The sequence below is a fragment of the Mobula birostris genome, chromosome 8 (genome assembly GCF_030028105.1).
Source record: "Mobula birostris isolate sMobBir1 chromosome 8, sMobBir1.hap1, whole genome shotgun sequence".
In the NCBI taxonomy this organism is placed as follows: Eukaryota; Metazoa; Chordata; class Chondrichthyes; order Myliobatiformes; family Myliobatidae; genus Mobula; species Mobula birostris.
The window spans coordinates 146,931,386-146,958,792 of NC_092377.1; the positions used below are offsets into that span (position 1 = coordinate 146,931,386).

At 40.5% G+C, this 27,407-nt stretch overlaps 1 protein-coding gene across 1 annotated transcript in view; it reads right to left on the bottom strand.

The window, feature by feature from the left end:
* Nucleotides 1-1,281: 1,281 nt before the first annotated feature.
* LOC140201813 (phosphatidylethanolamine-binding protein 4) overlaps nt 1,282-27,407 on the bottom strand; it is a 462,510-nt gene continuing 436,384 nt past the window's right edge. The window contains exon 7 of the mRNA XM_072266504.1: nt 1,282-3,126. Coding sequence (XP_072122605.1) covers nt 3,035-3,126 — 92 coding nt within the window. The 3' untranslated portion in view covers nt 1,282-3,034. The remainder of the gene's footprint in view (nt 3,127-27,407) is intronic.

A 27,407-nucleotide genomic window follows, 5' to 3' on the forward strand; every position in this document is an offset into this window, starting at 1 on the left:
CCCCCTTTCCCTTTCAGCCCTCAAAACATCGAATATTTACTCTTTTCCATAGAATGCTGCCTGACCCGCTGAGATCCTCTAGCATTTTGTGTGACTGGATACAATGAATGTTCCATTAGTTCAATTATGGGTAGTACTAGGGTGATTATTCAATCAAGATAAAGAATTATAGCATATGTATGACACAGGTGGCTATAGAAAATAGTTCTGATATACAGAGAAATCAGATTACGGCGATTCTCGGAAATGGAATCCTTATGTAATCCAGCACTGTACGTACTCCCTCAGTACCCTTGGACTGCCAGGTGTGGATTTTATGCTTGGGTCTCTGAAATAGTATTTGAACTTAAGGCCTTCTGACACAGAGGTACCCACTGGGCCAAAGCTGACATAAAGACGCAGGCACACTTCATCTTGGGAATTCTGATTCCCATTCCCATTCCAAAGTGTCATTCCAACACCTCCTCTTGTGGCAAGATGAGGCCCCCCTCAGGGTGGAGGAGCAAAACCTTGTATTTCATGTCTAACCTGATGGTATGAACATCGATTTCTCCTTCCGATGAACGCCAGCACACCTTGAAGAACCTAATATGACGAGAAATGTTTATGAACAACATAATCATTCCCCACTGTCAGTTGCTAATGTGTTGGGCCAATTTGTTCAGTGGTTACTCAATCCATACCGACTCTTCAAAAGAACATCTTTAACTTAAAGAGAGTGGGAGTGAAGAAAGATTTTGTTTTATTCATTTAGTCAAAGTTATCGTTCAACCTTTTGAACTGTTAACATGATGGGTCATTTTCAAGGGTAATTAAGAGGCAAGTTCTAGGAACGTGAAGTGATAATAGGGCAGACTGGGCTTCAACAAATGACTTCTATAGAGGATAATAATGAACACCTGAGATTTTTCAAACAATCCAGTAGTTTCATGATATCCTGTACTGATACTAACCCTCCCCTTTTCACATAAAATTCTGATCCTCAGTGAAAATATCTCTCCTGGCCCTACGTTAACCTGACTCAGGCCCTATCTTGTTCTCTGGGGAGTGGTGCTCTCACCACCTTACCTCACCCAGGAACTTGGCATTGGTCCATGAGAGTACGCAAAATATTGCAAACTTCATATATCTTGTTTAAACCATACATTTCATTCTTCCAATAATGTAAACTCGTGTGGATACCCAAGTTGTGAGGAGGGAAAAAGAAGGATTTTTTTTTTCTGATTTTGTTAATTCTTTACAATTAGCAGGCTGGTGGGATTTTTATTACATTAAGCAGAATTTTATTCATCATTTTGATTAGGAACTACAGAAGGGGCACACAGACGAAAAGTGAGTACAATTGAAACTTCATCAGCAGTATAAAGTAACAGGTTTGGTAGTTTGTATTGAGATCCCAAGCTAAACTTACGACATGATAGTATTTCCTCTCACAAACTTTAAAGATTTTATCAAAAATGAAGGAACTTACAAAAAAACTTGAGGTTTGGTTTATTATCTGGATTTTGTAATTTAGAAAATCATGTTCTTTCCTCACTCACAAGGCAAATTAGTTAGTGTTCTGTTGAGCAAATCAGGTAGCTAAGAAACTTTCTCCACAGCATCAGATTTATATCTGTTACATAAAATGAATTTGCAATTTTATATTATTGAAAGAGCAAGCGAGATAGATTGGTGTTCAGTTCCAGATGTCTTACTGAGACTGAGGCTAAGAATGACTCTCGCAATCTCTTCTCACATTTGCTCAGATGAATATGCCTAAGACAGAAAATTCTTGGCTTTCCATTCTAGAATGGAGCTTTTTTTGAGATGAGGTTTTACTAAGGTACATAATTGAGAAAGGAAAAACAGAAAATTAATATAATGGAAACCATGGAAGGAAATGACAGTGGAGAGATTCAAATATGTTGAAAGCAATGTGTGGTCTGAAGTCAGGAAATTCTGCACTTTATCACTCTGATGGTGATTAATGTATAACATCAAGTTCTAAGTATGATAATAAAGGCAATCGGCAATCAGATGTTGCCATGGGAGAATTTCATCATACAATAATCTAAGATAAGGTGGACACACTTTTTCACTGTAATTGTCTGACAATATGATCAGAGCAGAGGTTATGGCTAAAAAGAAGCATGTTCATCCTCAGTTGTGGGGTGATAATTATTCCTTTTTAAATCCTGGTTTGACCCAAGTTTTAACCCATGTACTTTCAAACTGTTTCATATCCTTAATACATAAATTCATTGCAAATTCAGAACAAACACAAAAAATGTCTCTCCACCCATCAAGCTGATGATTTTTTTAAAGTAAGTGTGGGGGAATTAGAGCAACACACATCAAAGTTGCTGGTGAAGGCAGCAAGTCCTGACAAAGGGTCTCGGCCTGAAACGTCGACTGCACCTCTTCCTAGAGATGCTGCTTGGCCTGCTGCGTTCACCAGCAACTTTGATGTGTGTTGCTTGAATTTCCAACATCTGCAGAATTCCTGTTGTTTATGGGGGAATTAGATTTCATTGACCATTTCACCTGAACTTATCTCCCTAAATTAACTTTATAACATTTCTTTATGAGCAGGTATTTTTTCACTTCAATGCTGCTCAACACTTTCTAGCTAGCGTGGAGTTAAATATACAAAGATCTAAATGGCACCACTGAACTCAGCTCGACAGTCACCACAGGGAACCCAGCAGAGCACAAGAAATAAGTAAACACCTGGAAGAAAGTGCAATCATTGTTTCTCAGTATGAACATGTAGAGATTTGCTCTCTGAGTTACCGATTGTTTATCTACATATCATGGAATTTTCTGTTCTTGTTATTAATGTTAAAATACAAACGTTTGTATTTTCAAATGCTTCAAACTTTAATTGTAATCATGACAAGTGTGCATTATATCCCTTACACAAACAGCAAAAAATACCATTTTATCAAGCCTTGTTAGTTGTTAAGCAACAGTAGTGAAGAAATAGTTCTGGCAGCAGGGGTTATTCAGAGCTGAGCTCCTCTTTGCAAGCTTTTGGAGAAATGCCCTCTCTTTAGTCTTTATAGTTCTGGGTCATGAATTGGGTTGAAGCCACCGGTTTTCCAAGATTGGATCTGGTAATGAATGATTTCAGGTTCCAATAACCTAGGCCAAAAATAAATCAGTATTAGTGTAAATCCAGCATGAAGGGAAGAGTTGATGCCAACAATCCTGCACGTTCATTTCTATGTTTATAGGCAAGTTGGAATACATCTCCTGCAGCATGTAAAAGATATATTTCAACTTGCCTGTAAACATACAAATTAATCTGTCAGGATGAGCATATCAAGGGATTTGTAGACATTCTCCTGAGTTTGGAATGTATGTAAAATGGTAGTTGCATAAGCTGCAAATAGATTAAAAATGCTGAACGTTGGCTTAAGATGCCCTAGGTATAAGAAAATCTAGGTTTCAGAAAACCTTCGAAAGAAATATATATGGCTACACTGTATGACTTCCACCATATCTTGCTTCTTAAAATATCAGCTACTTAATTACATTTTGCTTCTGATTGGAGAGATTTTTTATGATTCCTGCTGGGAAAATCACAATATATTTTTAATATGTGTCAGGGTAGGGGTTAGCGCGGCACTATTACAGCCCGAGGCATTCCAGAGTTCAGAGTTCAATTCTGGCATTATTAAGGAGTCTGCAATATCCACCCTGTGGAATGCGTGAGTTTTCTCTGGGCACTCTGAGAGTTTTCTCACTCAGTCCAAAGCTGTACTGGATAGGTTAATTGACCATTGTTGCGTAAAATTCCCGTGATTAGGTTTGAATTAATTGAAGATTGAGGGGTTGCTGGGGTGGCGTGGCTTGAAAAGCCAGAAGGGCCTACTCCACGCTGTATCGCTAAATAAAATAGAAATAAATACAACCTTGCTACAAAAGGTTAATAGGGCACCTGACACAATCAAATTTGTCAGTTCTTAACTACTACTACTACTCTGGTATTGTTGGTAAACATAATACTATGCTTGGCTAAGGTAAGCCTGGAAGATAAAGTTGTGTGGTAATCGGGCAGTGAACAGTGGGCGGTAGAAGTTGGGAGCTGGGACGACCATCCTGTTCTCCCTAGGTCCAGTGAAACACACACTATTCACAGTTTTTAAAACACTTGTCTGGATTTCCACGCATTTGACATGCCAGAACATGAAGCACGCAGAGCATGCATAGATGATGTAAATCATTGTGTAACTATCTTTTTGAACCACCCTACTGGACTGCATCACAAGTCGATTACAAGATAGCTTGAACTGGTCACAGCAAACCAGCTTTAACTGTTCCCATGCAAGCCACTTCAATTTCCCCCTTTTTTAGGAACTCATCTACTCATTGTCTCAGCGCTTTCAAGGGGGCAAAGTTCACCTTTTAGGTGGTGGAAAGAAATTCTGATTCTCCCCCTTTTTGAGTTAGTGAAGAGGGGTACAACTTCCAAAGGGACTACAGACTTGTCAGAGATTCCCCAATGTACGTGGGATGAAGGGTTTCTTTTGAGACACCCCAACCCCAAGAGCCTACAGAAGAGTTGCTTCTTATCAGAGACATACCTGCTTTGAAGGGAGTGCAGAAAGCCTCAAGGTAATGGGTTCCCATGTCAGTCTGAGATGAGGAGTAATTTTGTTTCTCACATGGCTGTGGATGCTGAGTCACTAAATATCACTCAGTGGCCACTTTATTTGGTACAGGAGTGGAAGCCAGTGTGGTCTTCTACTGCTGTAGTCCATCCACTTCAATGCCTGACGTGTTGTGCATTCAAAGATGCTCTTCTGCGCACCACTGTTGTAATACGTGGTTATTTGAGCTACTGTTGCCTTCCTGTCAGCTTGAACCAATCTGGCCATTCTTCTCTGACTCTTTCATTGAAAGAAGTTTTTGCCCACAGAACTGCCACTCACTAGATGTTTTATATTTTTCACACCATTCTCTGTAAACTCAAGAGACTACTGTGTCTATAAATCCTAGGAGATAAGCAGTTTCTGAGATACTGAAGCCACCCCATCTGGCAACAACAATCATTTCACAGTCAAACTTACTTAGATCACACCTTTCCCCCGTTCTGATGTTTGTTCTGAAGAACAACTCAATCTTGACCATTTCCGCATGCTTTTATGCATTTTATGCATCATTGGCTGATTAGATATTTGCATTAAAGTGCAGGTGTACAGGTGTACCCAATAAAGTGGCTACTAAGTGTATATGGTGCTGAGATAGATATTTAAATGCCACGGAATTCAAGGGTTAACCCAGCCATGACATGAATTAGTGGCAAAGTGAAGCTGAGAGTACAGCTTACTTGTGCTCCTGTTCTATTCCTATATACATAAGCTCTCCAGGGATCAATGTGTCCAGAAGATACCATAAGTTGAGGTGTCATCTTCTGCTGGCAGTTCTCCAGCTATGCTACTTTGACTCCATGGGCTGAGCTTTCCAGTCAAAGGTTACATCATCATTTGGGCTTCCAAAATTTTTTGAAGCCAATCCAGGTGGTGATCAAAAATGTTAACTTCAATTGAACTGAAGTTATGCTTGACATGGCTTTCACCATCTTCGGCTGGGTCTGTAAATTAGACCCCCATTATTATCGGACATATATAATCCAGACACTTTCCAGGAAAGGTCAATTGATACATAAAGGAAAACGCTTCACTTTGTAACAGGACTGCCTTTTACCATACACGTCAAGAACGTTTTCCAGTGAACTGCCTCTCCCTGGTATTTATAGATCTTTGTATGTGCAAACATACATATTTGATCTCATCTCATTTTCTGTGTAGGATACTGTTTTCCTATTAAATTTTTTACTAACCACAAATTTTGATGCTGAGATTCTGATGAAGTTTGGATTTTTACCATTGGGGTTGCTGCTTGTCTAATTATTTAATTGCTGCCTAAAATTACACAGTTTACCCTTGAGTAAATTCCTGCTCTATGTTGTTCCTTAATTTCTCCACTGGCTACTTAATAATAGAGTATAATTACATGCTGCTTCTTATAAATTCATAAATGTGAAAACAGCTAGCATACTCATTCCAATGACTCGCAGAATTTTTCCAGCAAAGTTACGTTTTGTTTCGTACATAGTTTATTTTTCTACATCCTATGTTGTGTTTCACAAATCATTAAAGTTAAATGCAATATTTTTTCACAGTAATGCTTCAATTTACATGAAGAAATGTGTCTATCAACTGTTGAGGTGTGAATTCGTTTTCTTCGCATCTACTTTCTTTAATTAATTTTATTTTCATTCTCCTTTTGGGTTACTATAAAAGTTGAACTGACAGCCAGCTGTCACACCCCTGTTTATTTTCGATTTGAGACAAGTTAAAACAAAGGTGTGTGAGAACAGTTTGTGGTGGTGTTTCACCGAATAATAATCCCTCTTCCACAGTATTCATTTAGCTAGCACTGGACTGGCCCTTCACCCTCACACTCCTCGCTTAAAATCTCACATCTGCCTCAGAAACCAACATGTGGGAATGCATCATTCTCCTGCAAACAGTTTAGTTGGGGCAGAAAAGTCAATCGTATCTTTCTTTTACTTTGGTGAGTTGTATTTTATCACCTCTTCCTTGCCAGTAAACATAAGTTTTTACAGTATGCGATAGAAATAAACATTGCCTCTTTCTGAGATCTCTGCCAATGTCACTCACTTTAAGATAACTCAACTGCTGATATCTCAACCTTATCTTTTTTTAAGTGGCCTTGCTAGTGTCATGGATTTTGTTAGAATTTTTTCATTTCAAAAATAAATTTTACTCAGGATTGCATATGTTGTAAGTAAAATGCAATCAGTAAATATCTTTCTTTTAATGCATTTTGCATGTGATACATTGTGTAATACAATGCCCTGTGTATACAAAGCTCCATTGCCATTCATGTGGCCTCTCTGAACAATCCATGCCTGAGAGGCTGTGACGCAGGACCTACTCCTGCAGTGCCCGGTGGCAGATTGCAGTTCTTCTCCATACAGCTGTCTGCACCAAGCTGCAGTGCGTCCGTTAGCACTTACTCCTAAAGAATGTGCCAAAGGGCAGGATTCACTTATAGGCAGCAGGCCGCACAGGAAGAGCAACAGGTTTTGGCCAGTGCAAAACTTACGGATTCTGAGTAGTTCTCCCTAATTTACATGGGTACAGTCGAAAAGCTGGAAAGCGAAAAGATGGGTAGCTTTTCTTTGGTAGTATCACATTATGAGTCAAATGACTCCCTTCTCTATTCAAAACTTCCCTGATTCTATTGAGTATTTATCCTGTATCTCCTTGGCACTGTATCCTTTAATAGCAGGTGGCTGTGTCCATAAAGATACTTATATAAAATTTACATAAGATATGCAAAATAATTCAGTACCGACTTGAGCTGAATGGCCTTGTTCTTTGGTTTACAATTCTACAAAAGTTCAAAATATAATTTCCCTTCTTGACTTTTATATTTATGCTTCAAATGATTTAAGGAGTTTTATGGCATTATCTATCTTAAATAATAAAAACCTTTTCAGGATCAAATTGAAATGAGGTTTATTGATTATGGTTTAATAAACCACGGGGGACTAAGTATGCATTTTTAGAATGGGATGGAATAGCAACTGTAGGTAAAAGAGCTTATTTGGCTCAGATAGAAAGATAGGTGAGTTTTGCACTCATTTCACACCCATATTAAAATAATAAAATTGGTCCAAGTATCAGTAAGAAATAAAACAGATAAAAACAAAAGCCGACTCAGAAATTAGATAAAAGATCTATAAACAGTCACTTTACCTATAGGTAAGCCAGTTGCTAGGAGATTCTCCTCTTCTGCTATGGTGATGATTTTAGTTTCACATGCAAGGCTGGGGCACCATTTAAACAACCGATCACTGTAGAAGTGCCACATCTCCTAGCAACAGTAACAGATTGGAAAGCTGTTTTCATGTTTTTTTTTTCTAATTCTATGATTATGGAAAAGTGAACAAGCTATAATGCATTAACTGTGTTGTCCTCTACTCAGGGGTGGCATGAGGGAGTTTGCACTACTGGTAAGGGTGCTGAATATGATTCGATAATGGCTTTCGAAAGGAAACTGATATATACTTGAAAAGCAGAAGAATTGTAGCCTTTGGCAATAGAATAGGAGACTGAAATAAAAGAAAGGCTGTGGGTGCTGGAGTTTCCCTGGTCCTCATCTTCCACCTCATTAGTCTCTGCGTTCAATGGATCATCTTTTGCAATTTCCACCAGCTCCAATAAAATTCCACACCAGGAACATTATACCCTCTCCCCTCCCTCTCACCCTCACCCTCCTCATTTTGGAGGGATCAATCCTTTTGTGAGTTCCTGGCCTGCTCTTCCACCACAACTGGTCACTGACCTTCTTATGGCACTCTCCCATGCAACCACAGGAGACGTTATACCTGTACTTTCACCTCCGTCCTGGAGCGATCCAAACATTCCTTCCAGGATAACCATGATGCACCGGCACTTTCACTAATGCATAATACAGTCAGTTTTCATAACATGGTCTTCTCTACAACACAGATTGGATAATTGCTTTGTGGAACACCTGAATTCAGTCCAGTCCAGAGTCATAGACCACTACAGCACAGAAGCAGGCACTTGAGCCCATCTAGCCCTTGCCAAACTATTATTCTGCCTAATCCCATTGAAGCTCACCCGTCCAGAGCCCTCCATATCCCTCCCATCCATGTACTCTTAAATGTTGAGCTCGAACTCGCATTCCTCACTTCCTTCCACACACGCACCATCTTCTGAGTGAAGAAATTCCCCTCATGCTCCCCTTAACCATTTCACCTTTCACCCATATTCCATGACCTCTAGCTTGTCTCATCCAACCTCAGTGTAAAAAAGCCTGCTTGCATTTACCCAGTTTGTACCCTTGGATAATTTTATATACTTCTATCAAATCTCCTCTTATTCTCCTAATAAAGGCCTAACCTCTTCATCCTTATTATCTGACACTTTAATTCTCCACCCTATTCCCATTCAGACTATTCTGTCTGTAACCCCCTACACTGTTACAGTAAAGCATAACACAAGCATCTCCCTTCTATCCCTACCCCAACTTACTCGGCAACTGAAAATGAACTTGTTTTTCTTTCGCTCCCGGTTGTGATGATAGGACTTTGACCAAAAGAAAGGTTAAACTCTGCTTCTCTTTGCTCAAATGCTGCCTGACCTGCTGAAAGTTACCTGCATGTTCTGTTTTTATAAGGGAGCAGGACTAATTTGACAGCTTGTGCAAAGTATTAGCAGAAGCATGATGGACCAAATTGCCTCCTGTAGTGTAACATTCTGGTGACTCTATTTATAGGCTGCTGTACAATCTTCTAAAATCGTTACTTGCTTGCAATGTGGAGACTTATGTTAATTTTGTTTAATTAAGTTTTTAATCTTTAAATTGAAGTTAAATGCATATTCCCCCCTTGTATCTGTTTAATATTCCTGTACCTTTAATTAAATAAGGCATGTTTTGGCGAGATATATAGTCTTTTTAGGATTAAATAGATAGAAGATTGAAAAGAAAAACAAAATATCAGTATCTAAATGGATAAAACATTGAAGCATTTGTAAATATGACCCACTCTGTTTCTCAGGTGGATCTCGTGACACTGTTCTTACCACTGTAAATCTGATCTTTAAGGAGTAATGCCTCAGAAAGGTGGCGTCCATCATTAAGGACCCCCACCACCCAAGACATGCCCTCTTCTCATTGTTACCATCAGGAAGGAGGTACAGAAGCCTGAAAGAACACACTCAACGATTCAGGAACAGCTTCTTCCCCTCTGTTATACAATTTTTAAATGGACATTGAACCCTTAAACACTACCTCACTTTTATTATTTCTGCTCTTGCACTACTATTTTTAATTTAACTATTTAATATACATATATATACTTACTGTAGTTCATTTAGTTACTTTTAAAATATATTTATATTGTACTGCTGCCACTTAGTTAACAGATTTCATGACATATGCTGGTGATATTAAACCTGATTCTGATACACTAATGTGCTGGCCAATAATTATACTTCAACCAACCAAGCTACAATAATACTATCTGATCATTGCTTCACTGTTGCTTGTGGGATCTGGCGTGCAGACTGGCCTGTGATTGCGTCTTCACATAGCAAACTGGAATGTGGTTCAGGAGTTTAAATAGTTAGTTGGCGGGGGGGGGGGGGTGGTTCACTGTATTATTGGTCCAGGTCTAACATTAGTGCCTGCAAATGTACATCCATATCAGTATGATTTTACATTGTGGCATTTAGAATGACAATTACATTACGTGAGGGTGGCCACAACAAACATATCAAAATTTACTGCTGTCTTTTTATGATGATTTGAAGCTAATTCATTTTTCATTTAGCTATTTCTGATACAATCCATATTCTCCAAAAAATGCCATGCTGTACCTGTAGTTGGCCAACAAACAGAATGTTCTAAAGGTCACCTCAGACTGTTGCATTGCCTCATCCTCCCCTCCTCCCTTCTCTTTGTAGAAAGATACTCTGGTAACCTTCATGATTCAGTATACTGTTTATAGCGGACATGTACGTGCACCATTTATCTTGCAATGTTGAACACCTGGACAATGTTTCTCACCCTCTGCATGCCACCTTAGCTGAACAGAGAAGCACTTTTTAGTAATAGACTAAGACAACTGCACTGCTCCATAGAGCACTATATGAGGTGATTCTCACCTTCGGCCATTAGGCTCTATTACGAGTCAACCTACAGCTGGGGAAGTGATGACCCTCCTCCTGTTAGACTGTTTGTGGTTACTTAGTTTTTATTCTTCCTACTTTTCTTCTATTATTTAGATCTGTGCACTTGTAATGCTACTGTGACACTATAATTTCCTTTGGGATCAATAAACTATCTATTTGTCTATTTTATGCATGTTTCATCCCTAAATAAAGCTGTGTTTAAAACAGTAATTAACGGGAGTCTCCATTTGCTGACAGATCAATTAAAAAAATGGCAAAGTTCAAAATCACAGAAAGGTATGCTGGGATAATGACAAGTACCATTGAATGGCCTTGTGCACCTGGTCTCACACATGTTTACACACATAGTTGGCCTGCAGGAAAACTAGGAAGAGTACAGATTTCTACCAGCTTAGCTGCAACCCCGGAGGAGAATAACACTGGAACAGTCTGCAACATGCACTTACGATTTCCTTGTCAACAATAATTACAGAAAGTATTTCTGCCCAAGAGCTCGCAATGCCAATGAAACAATGCTGGTAATACAACAGAAGAGCTAATAAGAATTCAATTTCCTATAGCACTGACATGTATTAGCCAGTGTTCTTTTCTATTTCATTGTCAAAACAATACAAGGCATATAATGAAATTCCTTGAAAGCTGTTAAAATATTAAAGGCTATAAAGATTCCATATTTGCTACTTTTCCAATTACCTACCATCAGTAACACTAGTTCCAAATCAGGAATTCTAGCAATAGCAAGGTTTCTGCAACAAATATAAAGTGGTGAATAATTTGGTAGTCCTGAAGAGATCCACTTATGTATGTATATCACAGGTTTAGCAGGATTAAATTGTATCCTAAACATCAGTGCAAATCGGTTACTTAGTTTAATCTGTCTTGCACCCCATGTCTTTAGCATGCTTGATGAGTGCCTTATGCTGTGAATCAGTACCTAGACGCATAATAGTGATTATGAAAAGGCATTAATGCTGCACTATGCCTTATCTGTCATATTGGCCTTTAATGTTGCAGATGATTATCTATATATGATTTACTATCTTTGATATTGCAGTTGCAAAGTTTGAGTCACTCATTGGATATGTTTAAATATCAGATTGTGTTGCATGCATGCATGCAAAGATAAAATCATTTCCTTGACTCAATTAGCAGTATTGTTCTTTTGACTAAAGAGGACAGGATTGCCCTATTTTGAGTGTTTGTATGCTCAACGTAGGCTGCAAATTATTCTCATCATCCTCTAGACAAATTGGGGAGTCAGTATTATATTTGTGACCTCCGGTTTAATACTGTTAATTGGAAGAACATAATTATATACAGAAATTGAAGAAAACAAGGCCTATGATTTTGTCACTGTGTTTTGAAAGCCAGATTTAATTGTGCAAAATTAGCGGATGGTCACTCATTTAGTTTCACAGTTATTTATGTTAGGATGAAGTGGAGGCTCAGATGTAGGAATATAACTGCATATCAGAATAGGCACCACGTGTTGCTGAGGGATCTGTTTCCCAGAATAAATAAATGCCTACGAAAAAGAACATACATAAAAGTTGCTGGTGAACGCAGCAGGCCAGGCAGCATCTCTAGGAAGCGGTACAGTTGACGTGTCGGGCCGAGACCCTTCGTCAGGACTAACTGAAAGAAGAGCTGGTAAGAGATTTGAAAGTGGGAGAGGGAGGGGGAGATCCAAAATGACAGGAGAAGACAGGAGCGGGAGGGATGGAGCCAAGAGCTGGACAGGTGATTGGCAAAAGAGATATGAGAGGATCATGGGACAGGAGGTCCGGGGAGGGTGGAAGCCCAGAGGATGGACAAGGGGTATAGTGAGAGAGACAGAGGGAGAAAAAGGACAGAGAGAAAAAGAATGTGTGTATATTAATAAATAAATAATGGGGTATGAGGGGGAGGTGAGGCATTAGCGGAAGTTTGAGAAATCAATGTTCATGCCATCAGGTTGGAGGCTACCCAGATGGAATATAAGGTGTTGTTCCTCCAACCTGAGTGTGGCTTCATCTTTACAGTAGAGGAGGCCGTGGATAGACATATCAGAATGGGAATGGGATGTGGAATTAAAATGTGTGGCCACTGGGAGATCCTGCTTTCTTTGGTGGACAGAGCATAGGTGTTCAGTGAAACAATCTCCCACTCTGCATCGGATCTCGCCAATATATAGAAGGCCGCATCGGGAGCACCGGACGCAGTATGTCACCCCAGCCAACTCACAGGTGAAATGTCACCTCACCTGGAAGGACTGTCTGTGGCCCTGAATGGTAGTGAAGGAGGAAGTGTAAGGGCATGTGTAGCACTTGTTCCACTTACAAGGATAAGTGCCAGGAGGGAGATCGGTGGGGAGGGATGGGGGGGATGAATGGACAAGGGAGTCACGTAGGGAGCGATCCCTGCAGAAAGTGGGGGGGGGGGGGGGAGGGGAAGATGTGCTTAGTGCTGGGATCCCGTTGGAGGTGACGGAAGTTACGGAGAATTATATGTTGGACACGGAGGCTGGTGGGGTGGTAGGTGAGGACAAGGGGAACCCTATTCCTAGTGGGGTGGCGGGAGGATGGAGTGAGAGCAGATGTGCGTGAAATGGGGGAGATGCGTTTAAGAGCAGAGTTGATGGTGGAGGAAGGGAAGCCCCTTTCTTTAAAAAAGGACATCTCCTTTGTCCTGGAATGAAAAGCCTCATCCTAAGAGCAGATGTGGCGGAGACAGAGGAATTGCGAGAAGAGGATGGCATTCTTTCAGGAGACAGGGTGAGAAGAGGAATAGTCCAGATAGCTGTGAGAGTCAGTAGGCTTATAGTAGACAAACAAAGTAGATAAACAGAGTGAAAAAGTGAAAAATCATTACATTAAAGCACGACACAGTGCCGTGTATCCCTCACCTCAAATTTTACTACTTCCAGTACCACACGCATCTGATGTGATTCAGTTCGTTCAAAGCCGACATCAGGTGAGGCAAAGGACCACATCCACAGCAGTAATTGGGGGTTCCTGCTGAATCTTATCAAGGACATTTTCTGCAGTTTCTTAAATGCACTGCCTCTGGTATTATCAATTTTATGCCAAAGTTTGGCTGTATATATTCTTCAGTACAATAGAGACTTATGTTCTACCTGCATTACATGAAACAAAACCCACTGATGTCAGTTTTGGAAACTCCAACTGACCCAAAATCCACAATATTTTGGAGCAGCACGTTCCATTTTCCATCACCTGCTGTGGGGAAAAATATTTCCTGAATGCTTTGCATATCAGTTTATGTATTAAAAAATCTCTGGTTGGCAACTAAATCGTAACAGTGACTTCAATGGAGTGGAGTTTCAGAAGTCGACTATTGTTTAGGTGCGAATTTTTAGGCATTAAAGATCTGCAATGCCATTCCATCATGGCTCAACCGCATTCTCCTGCCTTCTCCCTGTAACCTTTGACACACTTAACAATTAAGGATCTATCAACCTGCGCTTTAAATTTACCCAATGACTTGGCCTCCACTGCCATCTGTGGCAATGAACTCTACACATTCACTGCTCGCTGGCTAAAGAAGTTCCTTCTCATCTCTTTTCGAAAGGGTTATCTTTCTATTCTGAGGCTGTGCACTCTGATCCTAGACACCCCCCATGTCCACTCTCCATCTTTTAATATTCAATAGGTTTCAATAAGATTTCTCCTCATTCCTCTAAACTTCAAGCAAGTACAGGCTCAGTGCCATCGAATGCTTCTCAAATATTAATGTTTGCAGTCAATCATCTCAGCCTCAGGATATTGCTCTAGGGCTATCCATTTTTAGCCATCAATATACTTCCTTCCATCTTAATATCATTAACGAATCCATCCTTGCCTGCATGCAGTCAGACAATGATATCATCCAGACAAATGCTGGTAAGTAGAAAATAGCATTCATACCATACAATTTATCAAAGCCATTCCCATAGAGAGTCAAACCATCTACCATCCTTCATGTATAACTGTGTAACTTCCTTAATACCAATGGACTGACCACTGATCAGAAGCAACGGAGCATGCCACAGAAATACTGAAGCTGGATATTCAGCAGCTGGAGACTCACTAAAGTCTTTTCACCATCAACACAGTACAAGCGTGTGATGAAATAATCTTCATTGGTCTAGATAAAGGCAGTCCCATCAATATTCAAGAAGTTTGGCAACACCCTGGACAAAAATAGTACACTTACTTGGTAACGCACACAAAATGCTGGAGGAACTCAGCAGGTCAAGCAGCATCTAGGGAAATGAATAAACAGCTGACCTTTCAGGCTGGGCCCTTCTTCAGGACTGGAAGAGAAGGGGGGAGATTACAGAATAAAAAAGTGGGTGTAGGGGAAGGAGGATAGCTCGAAGATGACAGGTGAAGCCAGGCGGGTAGGAAAGGGCTGGAGATGAAGGATTCTGATTGAGGAGGAGAATGGACCATAGAGAAGGGGAAGGAGGAAGGAACCAGGGGCGGTGATAGGCAGGTGAGAAGAGGTAAGCAGCTAGAGTGGGGAATAGATTAAAAGGGAAGGGTGAGGAGAAATCAATATTCATGCCATCAGGTTGGAGGCTACCTAGACGGAACCACCCTGTGGGTGGCCTCATCACTGCGCAAAAGGAGGCTATGGACGGACATGCCAGAACAGGAATGGGAATTGGAATTTGAACGTCTGGCCACTGGGAAGTTCCACTGGGGTGCAGGTGCTCGACAAAGCGGTCCCCAATTTACAACAGGTCTCACCAAAGTAGAGGAGGCCGCATTGGGAGCACCAAAATACAGTAAATGACCCCAGCAGATTTGCAGGTGAAGTGTTGCCTGGAAGAACTGTTTGGCGTCCTGAGTGGAGGTGAGGGAGGAGGTGAATGGGCAGGTGTAGCACTTATCTGTTATTGCATTCACTACACTAAACATTCACTCCTTCTCTACCAGTATAAATTAGTTGCACTATAGTCATACTGTTCACTTCAACTACCACTGCCAAACCCAGGATTTCTGTCACTGTGCAGAATAAGACATGCAGATATTTGTGAACACCATTACCTGCAGTTCCCCTCCAAATGGTACACAAAACTGATCAGGAGATAGATTACCATTCCTTCATTCCCACTGGATCTGTACAGTACGCAGTACATTCCATATCCTAATGACATGATGGTTAAAAATAGTTTTCTTTTTCTAATGTCTGATTTATGTCTTTGCTTCTGATTTGTTATTTACTCACCTAAATACTTCATCTTTCAGACTTTTAACTTAACTTTTCTCAATCCTGAATGATTTTAAATGACTCTGCCCTCTGATTGAAGGTGTGAAACTATAAACTTTCCAGTCCATCCATATAACTGAATCCCCTCAACACTGAAGCCATTCTCATAAACTTGTCCATATCCTCTTCATGTTCCACTAGAAGTGGACATCAAATTTAATTAAGCTCAAAACTAGATAAAATTGAGCCTACTTTCTTGGGTTTGAAACCTCATGCCTCTACTCACAGTCTCATAAAATACTCTTAATCTGTTCTGCAGTCTTTAAAGATCTCTTGGCTGGGAGTCATGAGTCCAATTTATGTGCAAGAAACCCAATAGAATTTGGTTTTCCATCCTTCCTGAGTTTTATTTTCCTCCATTGATTACAATAACATTTGGAAAGATTATTCATTTACAAATTAAAAGCAGATTTAGCTGCATGGACATCTTAAGAGAAAAATATCACAACATTTTCTGCACAACATCATGAGCAGTTTTGTCCTGAGCCATACTGCTTATTTTCCATGACAGCTGCCATTAAACTGAGAACAATTTGTCAAGTTTAGACCATTGTCAGGAACATTTACATAGTATGAAACATGACTTTTAGCCCAAGTTTTCCATGCTGACCAAGATGTCAGGAAGAGACACAAGTTTCATCTTGATTCCAAAGTAGTTTTATCTATTCTGAGCAAGAGGTGTATGAACATTATGTTGTATCCTGATTTTGTAATGAATATCTAACAGGGCGGCTGGGTAATTAACTGCTTCTGCTACAGTATTCCCACAGGAATCTTCAGGGCCAAAATGATTGCTGAGAATTATTGTATTTTTTAAAATTCCACTATAAAGGCTGAAATTTAAATTGATAAAAACTTTCAAAGCAGCTCCTCAGTTGTAGGAAATGATACTTTAGGAAACAAGATGAATAGCTTTGTTTAAGGATTTATAAACATAAAATTATATATTCAAACCCTGAGGAAGCAGCAAGAAACCATATCCTAATAACAAATGTTTATCTCTGTAACAATTTGGCTTGAACTTACTTTATTTCTATGGTCGATAACACTACAGCACAAATATAAAGGTCAAATAAGAAGTCTGATATTTTGTGGAGGTGTCTTAAAAGTTTGTGGTATCCTGTTGAACTGCTACAACCTACTTGTGACATTTTCTTGCTTTGCTGACTTCTACCTTTCATGATCCTAGCAGTTTCTTCTTAGTCACCCTTGCAATGAGTGGATGAGTGAGACACCCATACACATCCACCAGTGTGACTCATACTTAAACATACATTACTGCCATCTCCAGTCAGATGCTGTACTGCTGGGTAATTGGGGATTTCCAAATCTGTGCACTGGTGAATTCAACCAAGCTGAATTTGGAGGGAACAATATTTTTTAAACAAGTATGATTTCCTACAGTTAACATGCTTTCATGACCTCTTTTGGTACTTCTTCAAAATTAAATTAGATGAGTCTACTAGTCTCCTGGCTTTGGTACAATCAATTATCCACGTTCTGATGAAGGGTCTCTGACCTGAAACTTTAACTGTTTCACATTCCATTTTTGCTGTTGAACTTGCTGAGTGTTTTGAGCATTTTCTGTTTTATTTCAGGTTTTCTGCCTGCATATTTTGAGACTTAAGTATCCCTGTGAGTTTTAGAGGCACATTTGTTAGCCTTTGGTGACCCCCCCGCCTCCAATTTCCATACAAGAATTATATTCTTTAATAGAGCTATCTGCAGCATACAGTATCACCACAGCAATGATAACATTACAAGCTAATTTCTCAAAGAAATCTTTGTAAAATGAAATCTGAAGAACTACTGGATGGAAAAGTAAGTAAGTACATTAGCCTCTCAACCCTACATAATAAAGTCTCAGTCCAATACAAATGGTTTGATTAAGAGTCATACGTATTAGGTGTTTGTGTGCATTCTATATCAAAGATATCAGTAGTTTCAACCAAAAGGAGAAAACCAATCTTAATTTAGTCCTAGTCAGCAATTGCATTTAGAAAAACGGATAGTGGTCTAGAGCATTCTCTTAGGATTTGGGCCAAACCTGAGTTCTTTAATAGGGCAGAGGTAATGTTACTTTATGGTTCATCAGCGATGCCCTTTCCCTTCTCTGCTTCCCTTACAGAAATGCTGAATTCATCCCTAGTGCAAGTCCTGACTATCAATCCCAAAGGCTATTGTAACATGTGTGCATGTAAGGGGTGGGGGGGGGGGTCACAATATTTAAATCCAAGTTGAATGTCAATTTTAATTCTCATTCAACCATACATGACTACCCGTGAATACAGTTAAATGAAAGAGTGTTACTACAGGGGCAAAGTGCAGAACACGGTACCCATAGTCATACACAGAACAAGGCACATATAGCACACAGAAGACAGCAAGCACATATAAGATAGCAGTAAAATATGTCACACGACAAAATACAGTCCAGGTTCCTGAGTCCGTGAATGTTGGAGCAATCCGCAGTCAAACACAGCACAGCTTGTCTTCTGCTGAATGAACACTGGGAGCAGCACCGACTCCAGCACGGACAGCACACCACACCACCCCCAGCATCCTAGTGGAGCTCCCAACTCTGATGTCTCCCCCGAGCGGCTGCAGACAGGCAACATCGCAGCTTCAGGCCTCGTCCTTACTACGATCAAGGCCATGAAGCTCCCTCACCGTCTGGCCCCGCCATTCGCCAGTAAGCCAATTAACTGGACTAGCAACATTTCACATTAACAATGTCCAACAGGGTCTTGCGATCACAAGAAAAGTGACCAAGACGGTCACTCACTGTTATATTGCACACTGACGCCTCACTGTTGCAGGTAGCATCATGGTCTGCACCAAGTCCAGCTCCTTCAGTTGCTCTGCCAACATGCAACTCACTGATGGGGTAGACCTACAGTACCCTAAGTTCTTAATGTCCAGCAGGGTCTTGCAAATGTAAAAAATATATTTAAAAAAGACAATAACATCCTTGGTTGGCACGGTAGAAGCCACTGCATCTGAATATGCCACCATCTTACCAGAAGTCTCAAATCTTATTCTTGCCACAAGCATTTGCTAATCAAAACTGATGGACAGCAAGGACATTGAAGCCAGACAAAAATTATTTTGCTAACAGCTATCTACTGCAAAAGCTTAAGATTAGGGTCAGAGAGAAGAAGGCTGAATACAAGTAGCCAACCTGTAATACAGAAATGATCTATTATGACAGAAAGGGACAGTGTGAAATTAAATATTGAAATCACACTGTGATTTGTGATACATACTAAGCAGATTGAAGCACGGAAAATAGTATGTTGTGGGAGCAAACCACAATGTTGTACGTCGGCCCGTATGTCGCTGGAGAAAGAGCATACCGTTATCCACAGATACACTGGGGGCCTCCTGACACCAGTGGGCACTGTATCGACTCAAGTGTGTTCCAAAAGAGATGACTGTGCTTTAATTTGAAACTGTAAATACTGTGAATTGTAGAATACTTTAATATTGTAATAATATGATGCAGTAATCACTGAATCTCTGGGAAAGGGAAAAAAATAAGAAAGCATAGACTACTTTTAGACGTTAAGAAACTAAAAGCAATTTTTACATTACTTCCCATGTAAAAAATGTAAACAGTATGAGAGAACCATCCTTGGGAGCGTGGCCGCTAGTGCTGTTGGGGACAGTTAAACTAGGATAACTAGTTGGAATGGAAATCTCTGTACAGACAGGGAGAGGATGGGAAAACTCAGAAAGAAATAAAAGTCAGGAAGGGGAAAAGTAAAAGTGGAAGGTAGAAAATCAAGGGCAAAAACAGACAGAGCCATGGAGCATAATAATGACAAGAATGTTAAAAAGAAAACCTTAATGACTTTGTGTCTTCAGAGACAGAGCATCCAAAATAAAATGGATGCATGGACGTACAAATCGATGTATAATTGCAATTGCAGAACTATGGCTGCAGCAGGGTAGACGATGGGTAGAGGACATCTAAAGGCTAATCAATATTTAGGAAGGGCAAGCAAAAATGACAAGGAAATGGGGAGGAGAGGTTGCGTGATGGAAGAATTCCTCAGAGTCAGAAAATGACTGTTGTTCCTGAGACTGGAATACCAATCCAAATAAAATAACCTACAATATTATGATGCAGAAGTTGACCAAAAATAGGCTGGGACTAATAGTGAACAAATGCAGAACAAGTAACTGGGGTGTCAGTGGAGGAGCACTTTGTGACCAGTGACCAGTGACCGTAGTTCCATTAAATTTAAATTAGTTGTGGAAAGGTACAAATCTGGTTCATGTGCTAAATTTCTTAATTGGGACAATGCAAATGTTGTCTGTATGAGGGAGGAACTTGCAAAAATTGATTGGAGTTCATTGTTTACAGACAAAGGGGAGCCTGGCAAATGGGGACTTTAAAAAAGTGAGATAACAAGAGATCAAGATCTGCACATTCCTGTTAAGAGTGAAGGTAAAGGTGACAGGAGAGGGGTACCATGGATGACAAAGGATACTCAGGGTCTAGTCAAGAAAAAGAATGCAAGAGTCAGAAACAGGCAGCTGGGATCAAATGAATACAGGACGAGTATGTAGGAATATACTCAAAAAGCAAATCAGAAGGGCAAAAAGGTAGCATGAAAAAGCAGGAGAATGGGGTTGAGAGAGAAAATAAATCAACCATAATCAAATAGCAGAGCAGGCTCTAGAGACCAAATGGCCTAATTCTACTCCTATGTCTTATGGACTTAAGACCATAAGACAAAGGAGCAGAAGTTGGCCATTCAGCCCATCGAGTCTGCTCCGCCATTTTATCATGAGCTGATCCATTCTCCTATTTAGTCCCACTCCCCCGCCTTCTCATCATAACCTTTGATGCCCTGGCTACTCAGATACGTATCAATCTCTGCCTTAAATACACCCAATGACTTGGCCTCCACTGCCACCTGTGGCAACAAATTCCATAGATTCACCACCCTGCTTCACCACCGGCTCAACCTGGAGGTTAACCTTAAGGGTATCCTGTACGAGGACTCCCAAGTCCCGTTGCATCTCAGAACTTTGAATTCGCTCCCCACTTAAATAATAGTCTGCCCGTTTATTTCTTCTGCCAAAGTGCATAACCATACACTTTCCAACATTGTACTTCATTTGCCACTTCTCTGCCCATTCTTCCAATCTATCCAAGTCTCTCTGCAGACTCTCTGTTTCCTCAGCACTACCGGCCCCTCCACCTATCTTTGTATCATCAGCAAACTTAGCCACAAAGTCATCTATTTCATAATCCAAAGCAGCCTTATGTGAGGCACCTCATCAAAGGCCTTCTGAAAATCCAAATATACAACATCCACTGCATCTCCCTTGTCTAGCCTACTTGTAATTTCCTCAAAAAATTGTAATAGGTTTGTCAGGCAGGATTTTCCTTTAAGGAAACCATGCTGAGTTCTGCCTATCTTGTCATATGCCTCCAGGTACTCCGTAACCTCAACCTTGACAATCGACTCCAACAACTTCCCAACCACCGATGTCAAGCTAACAGGTCGAGAATTTCCTTTTTGCTTCTTTGCCCCCTTCTTAAATAGCCGAGTGACATTTGCAATCTTCCAGTCCTCCGGAACCATGCCAGAATCTATCAACTTATTGAAAGAGAAACTTGTTTCATTTCTGGGTGTAAGGTGGCACACAGTGAAGCAAATTTTAGGGCAAAGGTTGCAGAGTCATGGAGCAATATAAATTGGAAACATGCCCTTTGGCCCAACTTGTCCATGCTGACCATGCTGCCCATTAAGCTAGTCTCATTTTCCTCCGTTTGGCCCATGTCCCTCTAAATCCCTCCAATTTATGAACTTAAAGAAAGCTTAACTCTGACTAAGTTAACAGCAGCCTGTCCAACGGCTTTCATTAGCTGAAGTCTGGCTAAGAATTAATTTGTTACTAATTGTCTTGTCGATCCAGGAGGAACATATATTCCCTATAAAAAGTATTCACCCCTTGGATGTTTCATGTTTTATTGTTTTACAACACTGAATCACATCAGATTTAATTTGGCTTTTTTGACAGTGACAACAGAAGAAGACTCTTTTGTGTCAAAATGACAAGAGAACTCTACAAAGTGATCTAAATTAATTACAAATATAAAACACAAAATAATTGATTACATAAGTATTCACCCCTTTTAATATGAAAGGTTTTTGAAAAGCACAAGTGAGGAGATGGATACAAGAAGATCCAAGTCACTGAATATCCCTTGGAGTACAGTTAGCAATCATCAAGAAATGGAAAGAATATGACACAGCTGTAAATCTGCCAAGAGTAGGCCATCCTCACTCTACCTAGAGTGATCATACAAGAAGGGGACTAGTGAGGGAGGCCACAAAGAGATCTATGACAACTCTGAAGGAGTAGCTGAGATGGGAGAGACTGTGTATACAACAACTATTGCCTGGGTGCTTCACCAGTCACAGCTTTATGGGAAAGTGGCAAAGAGAAAGTCACCATTGAAAAAACTCACATGAACTCTTGGCTAGAGCTTGCCAAAAGGCATGTGGAAGACTCCGAAGTCAGCTGGAGGAAGGTTCTATGGTCTAATGAAACCAAAACTGAGCTTTTTGGACATCAGACTAAACGCTATGTTTGGTGTAAGCCAAACACCACACATCATCAAAAACACACCATCCCTATCATAAAGCATGGTGGTAGCTGCATCATACTGCTGGGATGCTTCACGGCAGCAGACTTTGGAAGGCTTGTGAAGGACAGAGGGTAAAATGAGGGCATCAAAGTACAGGCAAATCCTGGAGGAAAACCTGATGCAGTCTGCAAGAGAACTGCGACTTGGGAGAAGATTTGTTTTCCAGCAAGACAATGACCCCATGCGTAAAGCCAAAACTACACAGAAATGGCTTAAAAACAGCAAAGTTAATGTCCTGGAGTGGCCATATCAGAGTCCAGACCTCAATCCATTTGAGAATTTGAGGCTGCACTTGAAAATGGCTTTTTATTCACAATCCCCAGGCAATCTTACAGAGCTTGAGCAGTTTTGTAAAGGAGGAGGGGAAGATGGCGGCGCCACGCAGCTTGCGCGGCCACTCTGGTGAATGATATCTGTAATCTGTCAAGTAGGGTGCCGGGTGCCGTGCACAATTCTAATTTGATGGAGACAGACGTGAGAGAACGGAGGAACATCCGGAGAAACTTCTGAGATGCCTTTTTCACTGCCGCTGTTACTGTGTGATCCTGAATCTCCGGAGGGGAAGGCCTCGAATCCTCGGCTTTGCTTTTTGCTCAGCGGCTGGGACGGGGTCGAGGCGCTCGGCAGAGATGGTGCTCGGTGTCGAAGGACTGGTCGGAGGCTCGAAGTTTTCAGACGGACTCAGAGTCGGCTGGGATCGGGTGCTTCCAACACATCGATAGTTGTCGGTGCCTGGAGGTTTATGGGAGAGAGAGTTTCTCCCTTCTGCCGCCTGCTATCGGGAGTCGATCAGAACTTTGAGACTTTTTTTTACCATTCTCATGGTCTGTTATTTATCAAATTATGGTATTGCTTTGCACTGCTGTAACTGTATGTTATAATTATGTGGTCTTGTCAGTGTTAGTTTTTGGTTTGTCCTTTTTTTGTGATATCACTCTGGAGCAACATTGTATCATTCCTTAATGCATGCATTTCTAAATGACAATGAACAAGGACTGAGTGTCCTCATAATCTAAAAAGAATGTTGAAAATTTGCAGTGTCCAGATGTGCAAAGCTGGTAGAGACCTAATCCCCGCAGCCTTAAGACTGCAATTGCTGCCAAAGGTGCATCTACTAAATACTGACTTGAAGGGAGTGAACACTTATGCAATCAATTATTGTGTTTTATATTTGTAATAAATTAAGATTACTTTGCAGATATCTGTTTTCACTTTGACATGAGTCTTTTTCTGTTGACCAGTGTCAAAAAAAGCCAAATTAAATCAACAATGATCCAATGTGGTAAAACAGTAAGACATGAAAACTTCCAGGTGGGTAAATATTTTTTATAGGCACAGTAAATGCTCCATCCAGCTCAATGGCACTACAGTTTTAAAGTACTTGGTCCTCTACTCCTATTTCCTAGCTTTCCAGAACTGATCTGGAGACTGTGATGGCAGGCAGCTGGATTTTATGACTAGGGAGATGATAGGGGCAACCACAGTTCACTGACAGTATTAAAACATGGACAAAGACCAACTCTGTCAGTGCAAGGGACAAGCCTTGCACTGGAAATGAGCTGTAAGTTAGCTCTAAATAATCACAATGAATGTCACGCCTTAGAATTTCCAAAATGAAAGAATGCACTGACTCATTTTTCATTCACAGCTCCACTGGTAAACTCACATGCTCCTACAGAAATCACATTTGCATATTTCCTGGCTTATTTCCATATGTTTTAAAAAGGCCATTTGTTCCCCTGAGTGCATGCGATCTCTGAAAAGCCCACCCCCCTATTAATTTTTCCTCATATTTTTTTCTAACTCATTCTTATCAATTCTATCACCTGCACTAGGCCAACTTACAGTGGACAATTAAACTACCAACATTCACTTGTTTGGGACATGGGAGGAAATAGGAATACTTGGAAGAAACCCATGTGGTGAGTGGGAGAGGGTGCAAACTAGTGGGCTTCAATCAATGACTTGAGTGCCGGATTTTGTGGCTTTGTGGCCAAGTTTGCAGATGATACACTGATAGGTGGAATGGGAGGTAGTGTTGAGGAAGCAGGGAGTCTGCAGAAGGACTTAAACAGATAGGAGAATAGGCAATAGCGTGGCAAATGGAATACAGAACAGGAAAGTGTAAGGTCCAAGCAACGCACACAACATGTTGGAGGAACTCAGCAGGCCAGGCGGCTTCTATGGAAAAGAATACAGTTGATGTTTTCGGCCGAAATCCTTTGGCGGGACTGGACGTAGACTATTAAAGACTATTTTCTAAATGAGGAAAAAGTTCACAAATCAGAAGTACAAAGGAACTTATGCAGGACTCCTGGGGAATCAATTTATAGATTGAGTTAATGGTAAAGAAGACAAATGCAATGTTAACATTCATTTCAAGAGGACTAAAATATAAAAGTAAGGATGTAATTCTGAGGCTTTATAACATAATGGGCAGAAGGCACTTAGAGTATTAAGAGCAGTTTTGGGCCCCTTATTTAAGAAAGGATGTGCTGGCATTGGAGAGAGTCCAGAGGAGGTTCACAAGAATGATCCCAGGAATGAAAAGGTTAATATATGAGGAGTGTTCGATGGCTCTGGGTGTATACTCATTGGAGGTTCCCATTGAAACCTTAAATATCGGAAGGCCTAGATAGAGTGGATGCTCCTATAGTAGGGGATTCTAGGACTAGAAGGCACACCCATAGAATGGAAGGATGTCCCTTTAGAACAAGAAAAGATGAGGAGGAATTTATTTAGCCAGACAATGGTGACTCTGTGGAATTCATTACCACAGAAAACACTGGAGACAAAGCCATTGGGTATACTTAAAGTGGAGGTTGTTAGGCTCTTGATTCGAAATGGTATCAAAGGTTACAGGAAGACAGGAGGAGATTGGGATGGAGAGAGATAATAATTCAGCCATGATACAACAATGGAGTAGACGCGATGGGCCGAATAGCTAAATTTTGCTCCTATGCCTTACGGTCAAACTCTACACAGACAGTAAAGGAAGTCCAGAGTGAACCTGCATTACTATAGCTGTGAAGCAGCAGCTCTACTAACTTCATTACTCTGCCATCCACAGGGCAAAATTGGCTCCAAGTTCTTACAGGCTACATGTGCCATCTGAAAATCCAGGCCTAGACAAATCATTTAAACAATGTTCTCTCTGTTGTCTCAGGTCAAAGTGACACCTCTTCAAAACGGAATGGTCACCAAAGACACTTGAAAATTTCTGCAGATGTACAGCGGAAAGCATTCTGACTGGCTCTCCAGTGCACAGGATCACAAGAGGCTTCAGAGAGTTGTAGACTCAGACTGTTTCATCACGAGCACAACCACCCTGCCATCGGGGACATCTTCAGGAGGTGATGCCTCAGGAAGGTGGCCTCCATCATTAAAGACCCTCACCATCCATGACATGCCCTCTTTGAGATACTACCATCAAGGAGGAAGCACAGGAGCCCAGAGATCCACATCAATATTTTAAGAACAACCTCATCCCCCATTACCACCAGATTTCTGAACAGTCCATGAACCCATTAACACTTCCTTGATACTTTACAGTATTCAATTATTTTGTAAGTTACAGTAATTTTGATGTTATACATTGTACTGCTACCATAAAACTACACATTTCATGACATATATCATTCATAATAAACCTGATTCTGACTATTTCCATTTTAATCACTTCATCCTCAGTGGGTGTACTTTTAACTTGCTGTGGAATTCCCTCCCTTAACCTCTCCACACTAAATCTTACTTGTTGGTTCTACTCCCTTCTTTTCCCCCTTTTCCTTTATTTAATTTGTACAACAGTGACTAGTCATAGAGCAATCCAGCATGGAACCACACTCTCCAGCGAATTAGGCCCACATACATTCACACCAATCCTACACTAATCCCTTTTAATTCTCCCCACATCCCCATTCACTCTTTCTATATTCTACCACATTTACAGACTTGGGGCAACCTATAGTGGACAATTAACTTATCAGCATGTGCTTCAAAACTGTTTGCTAAGTGTTTTAGGTCTTTAAAGGGAGTAGATATTTCTGCATTATCCCTCTTCATATTTCATTTATGTGGAAAAAAAACTGTATATGTCCATTCTTTTTTATCTGCAGGTTAGGCACGAAGCATTTAATTCTGCTCCAGGGTAGTGGAAGAGAATCGGGGAAGAGAGGGGGCGAGTTATTTTCATGTGCTCATGGTTGACACCGTGAGTCAGCAAGGCATTCCTCTGGGGGTGGAAGTTATGCTGCCTGCTTAAATCTCCAAACATCCAATCAGAAAAGGCTCTGAAGGTGGTGGAGAATTCTGTGCTTAAGACCTCCCCCATGCAATCTCTGAAAGGAGGAATACTAGTCAGAGAATTACAAAGGGATAAAAATAGCAGCTTAGTGGTTGTATAACTGCATCATAGTGTAAATTGAGGGGGACTTTTTTTTGATATTAAGCTTCAATGTACATAAAGTAATAATGGGCAGATGTTATGTAATCAGGCATTCATCAGGATTCAAAATCTGCAACTGTTTCAAATATTCATCATTCTAGCTTTTTACTTTAGCTACCAGACTGATTATCCAAAAAGCTAACACTTCATAATATCAATCTTAGTTTCAACAAAATATCTGGAGGTAAATTGTTTCCTACTGTTGGTTGATTTCCTTCCTCTACCACGCAGCTAATAAATGAAATGCCAGGAATGTCTCTAATACCTCTGAAAGGTATTTGCACCTATATCT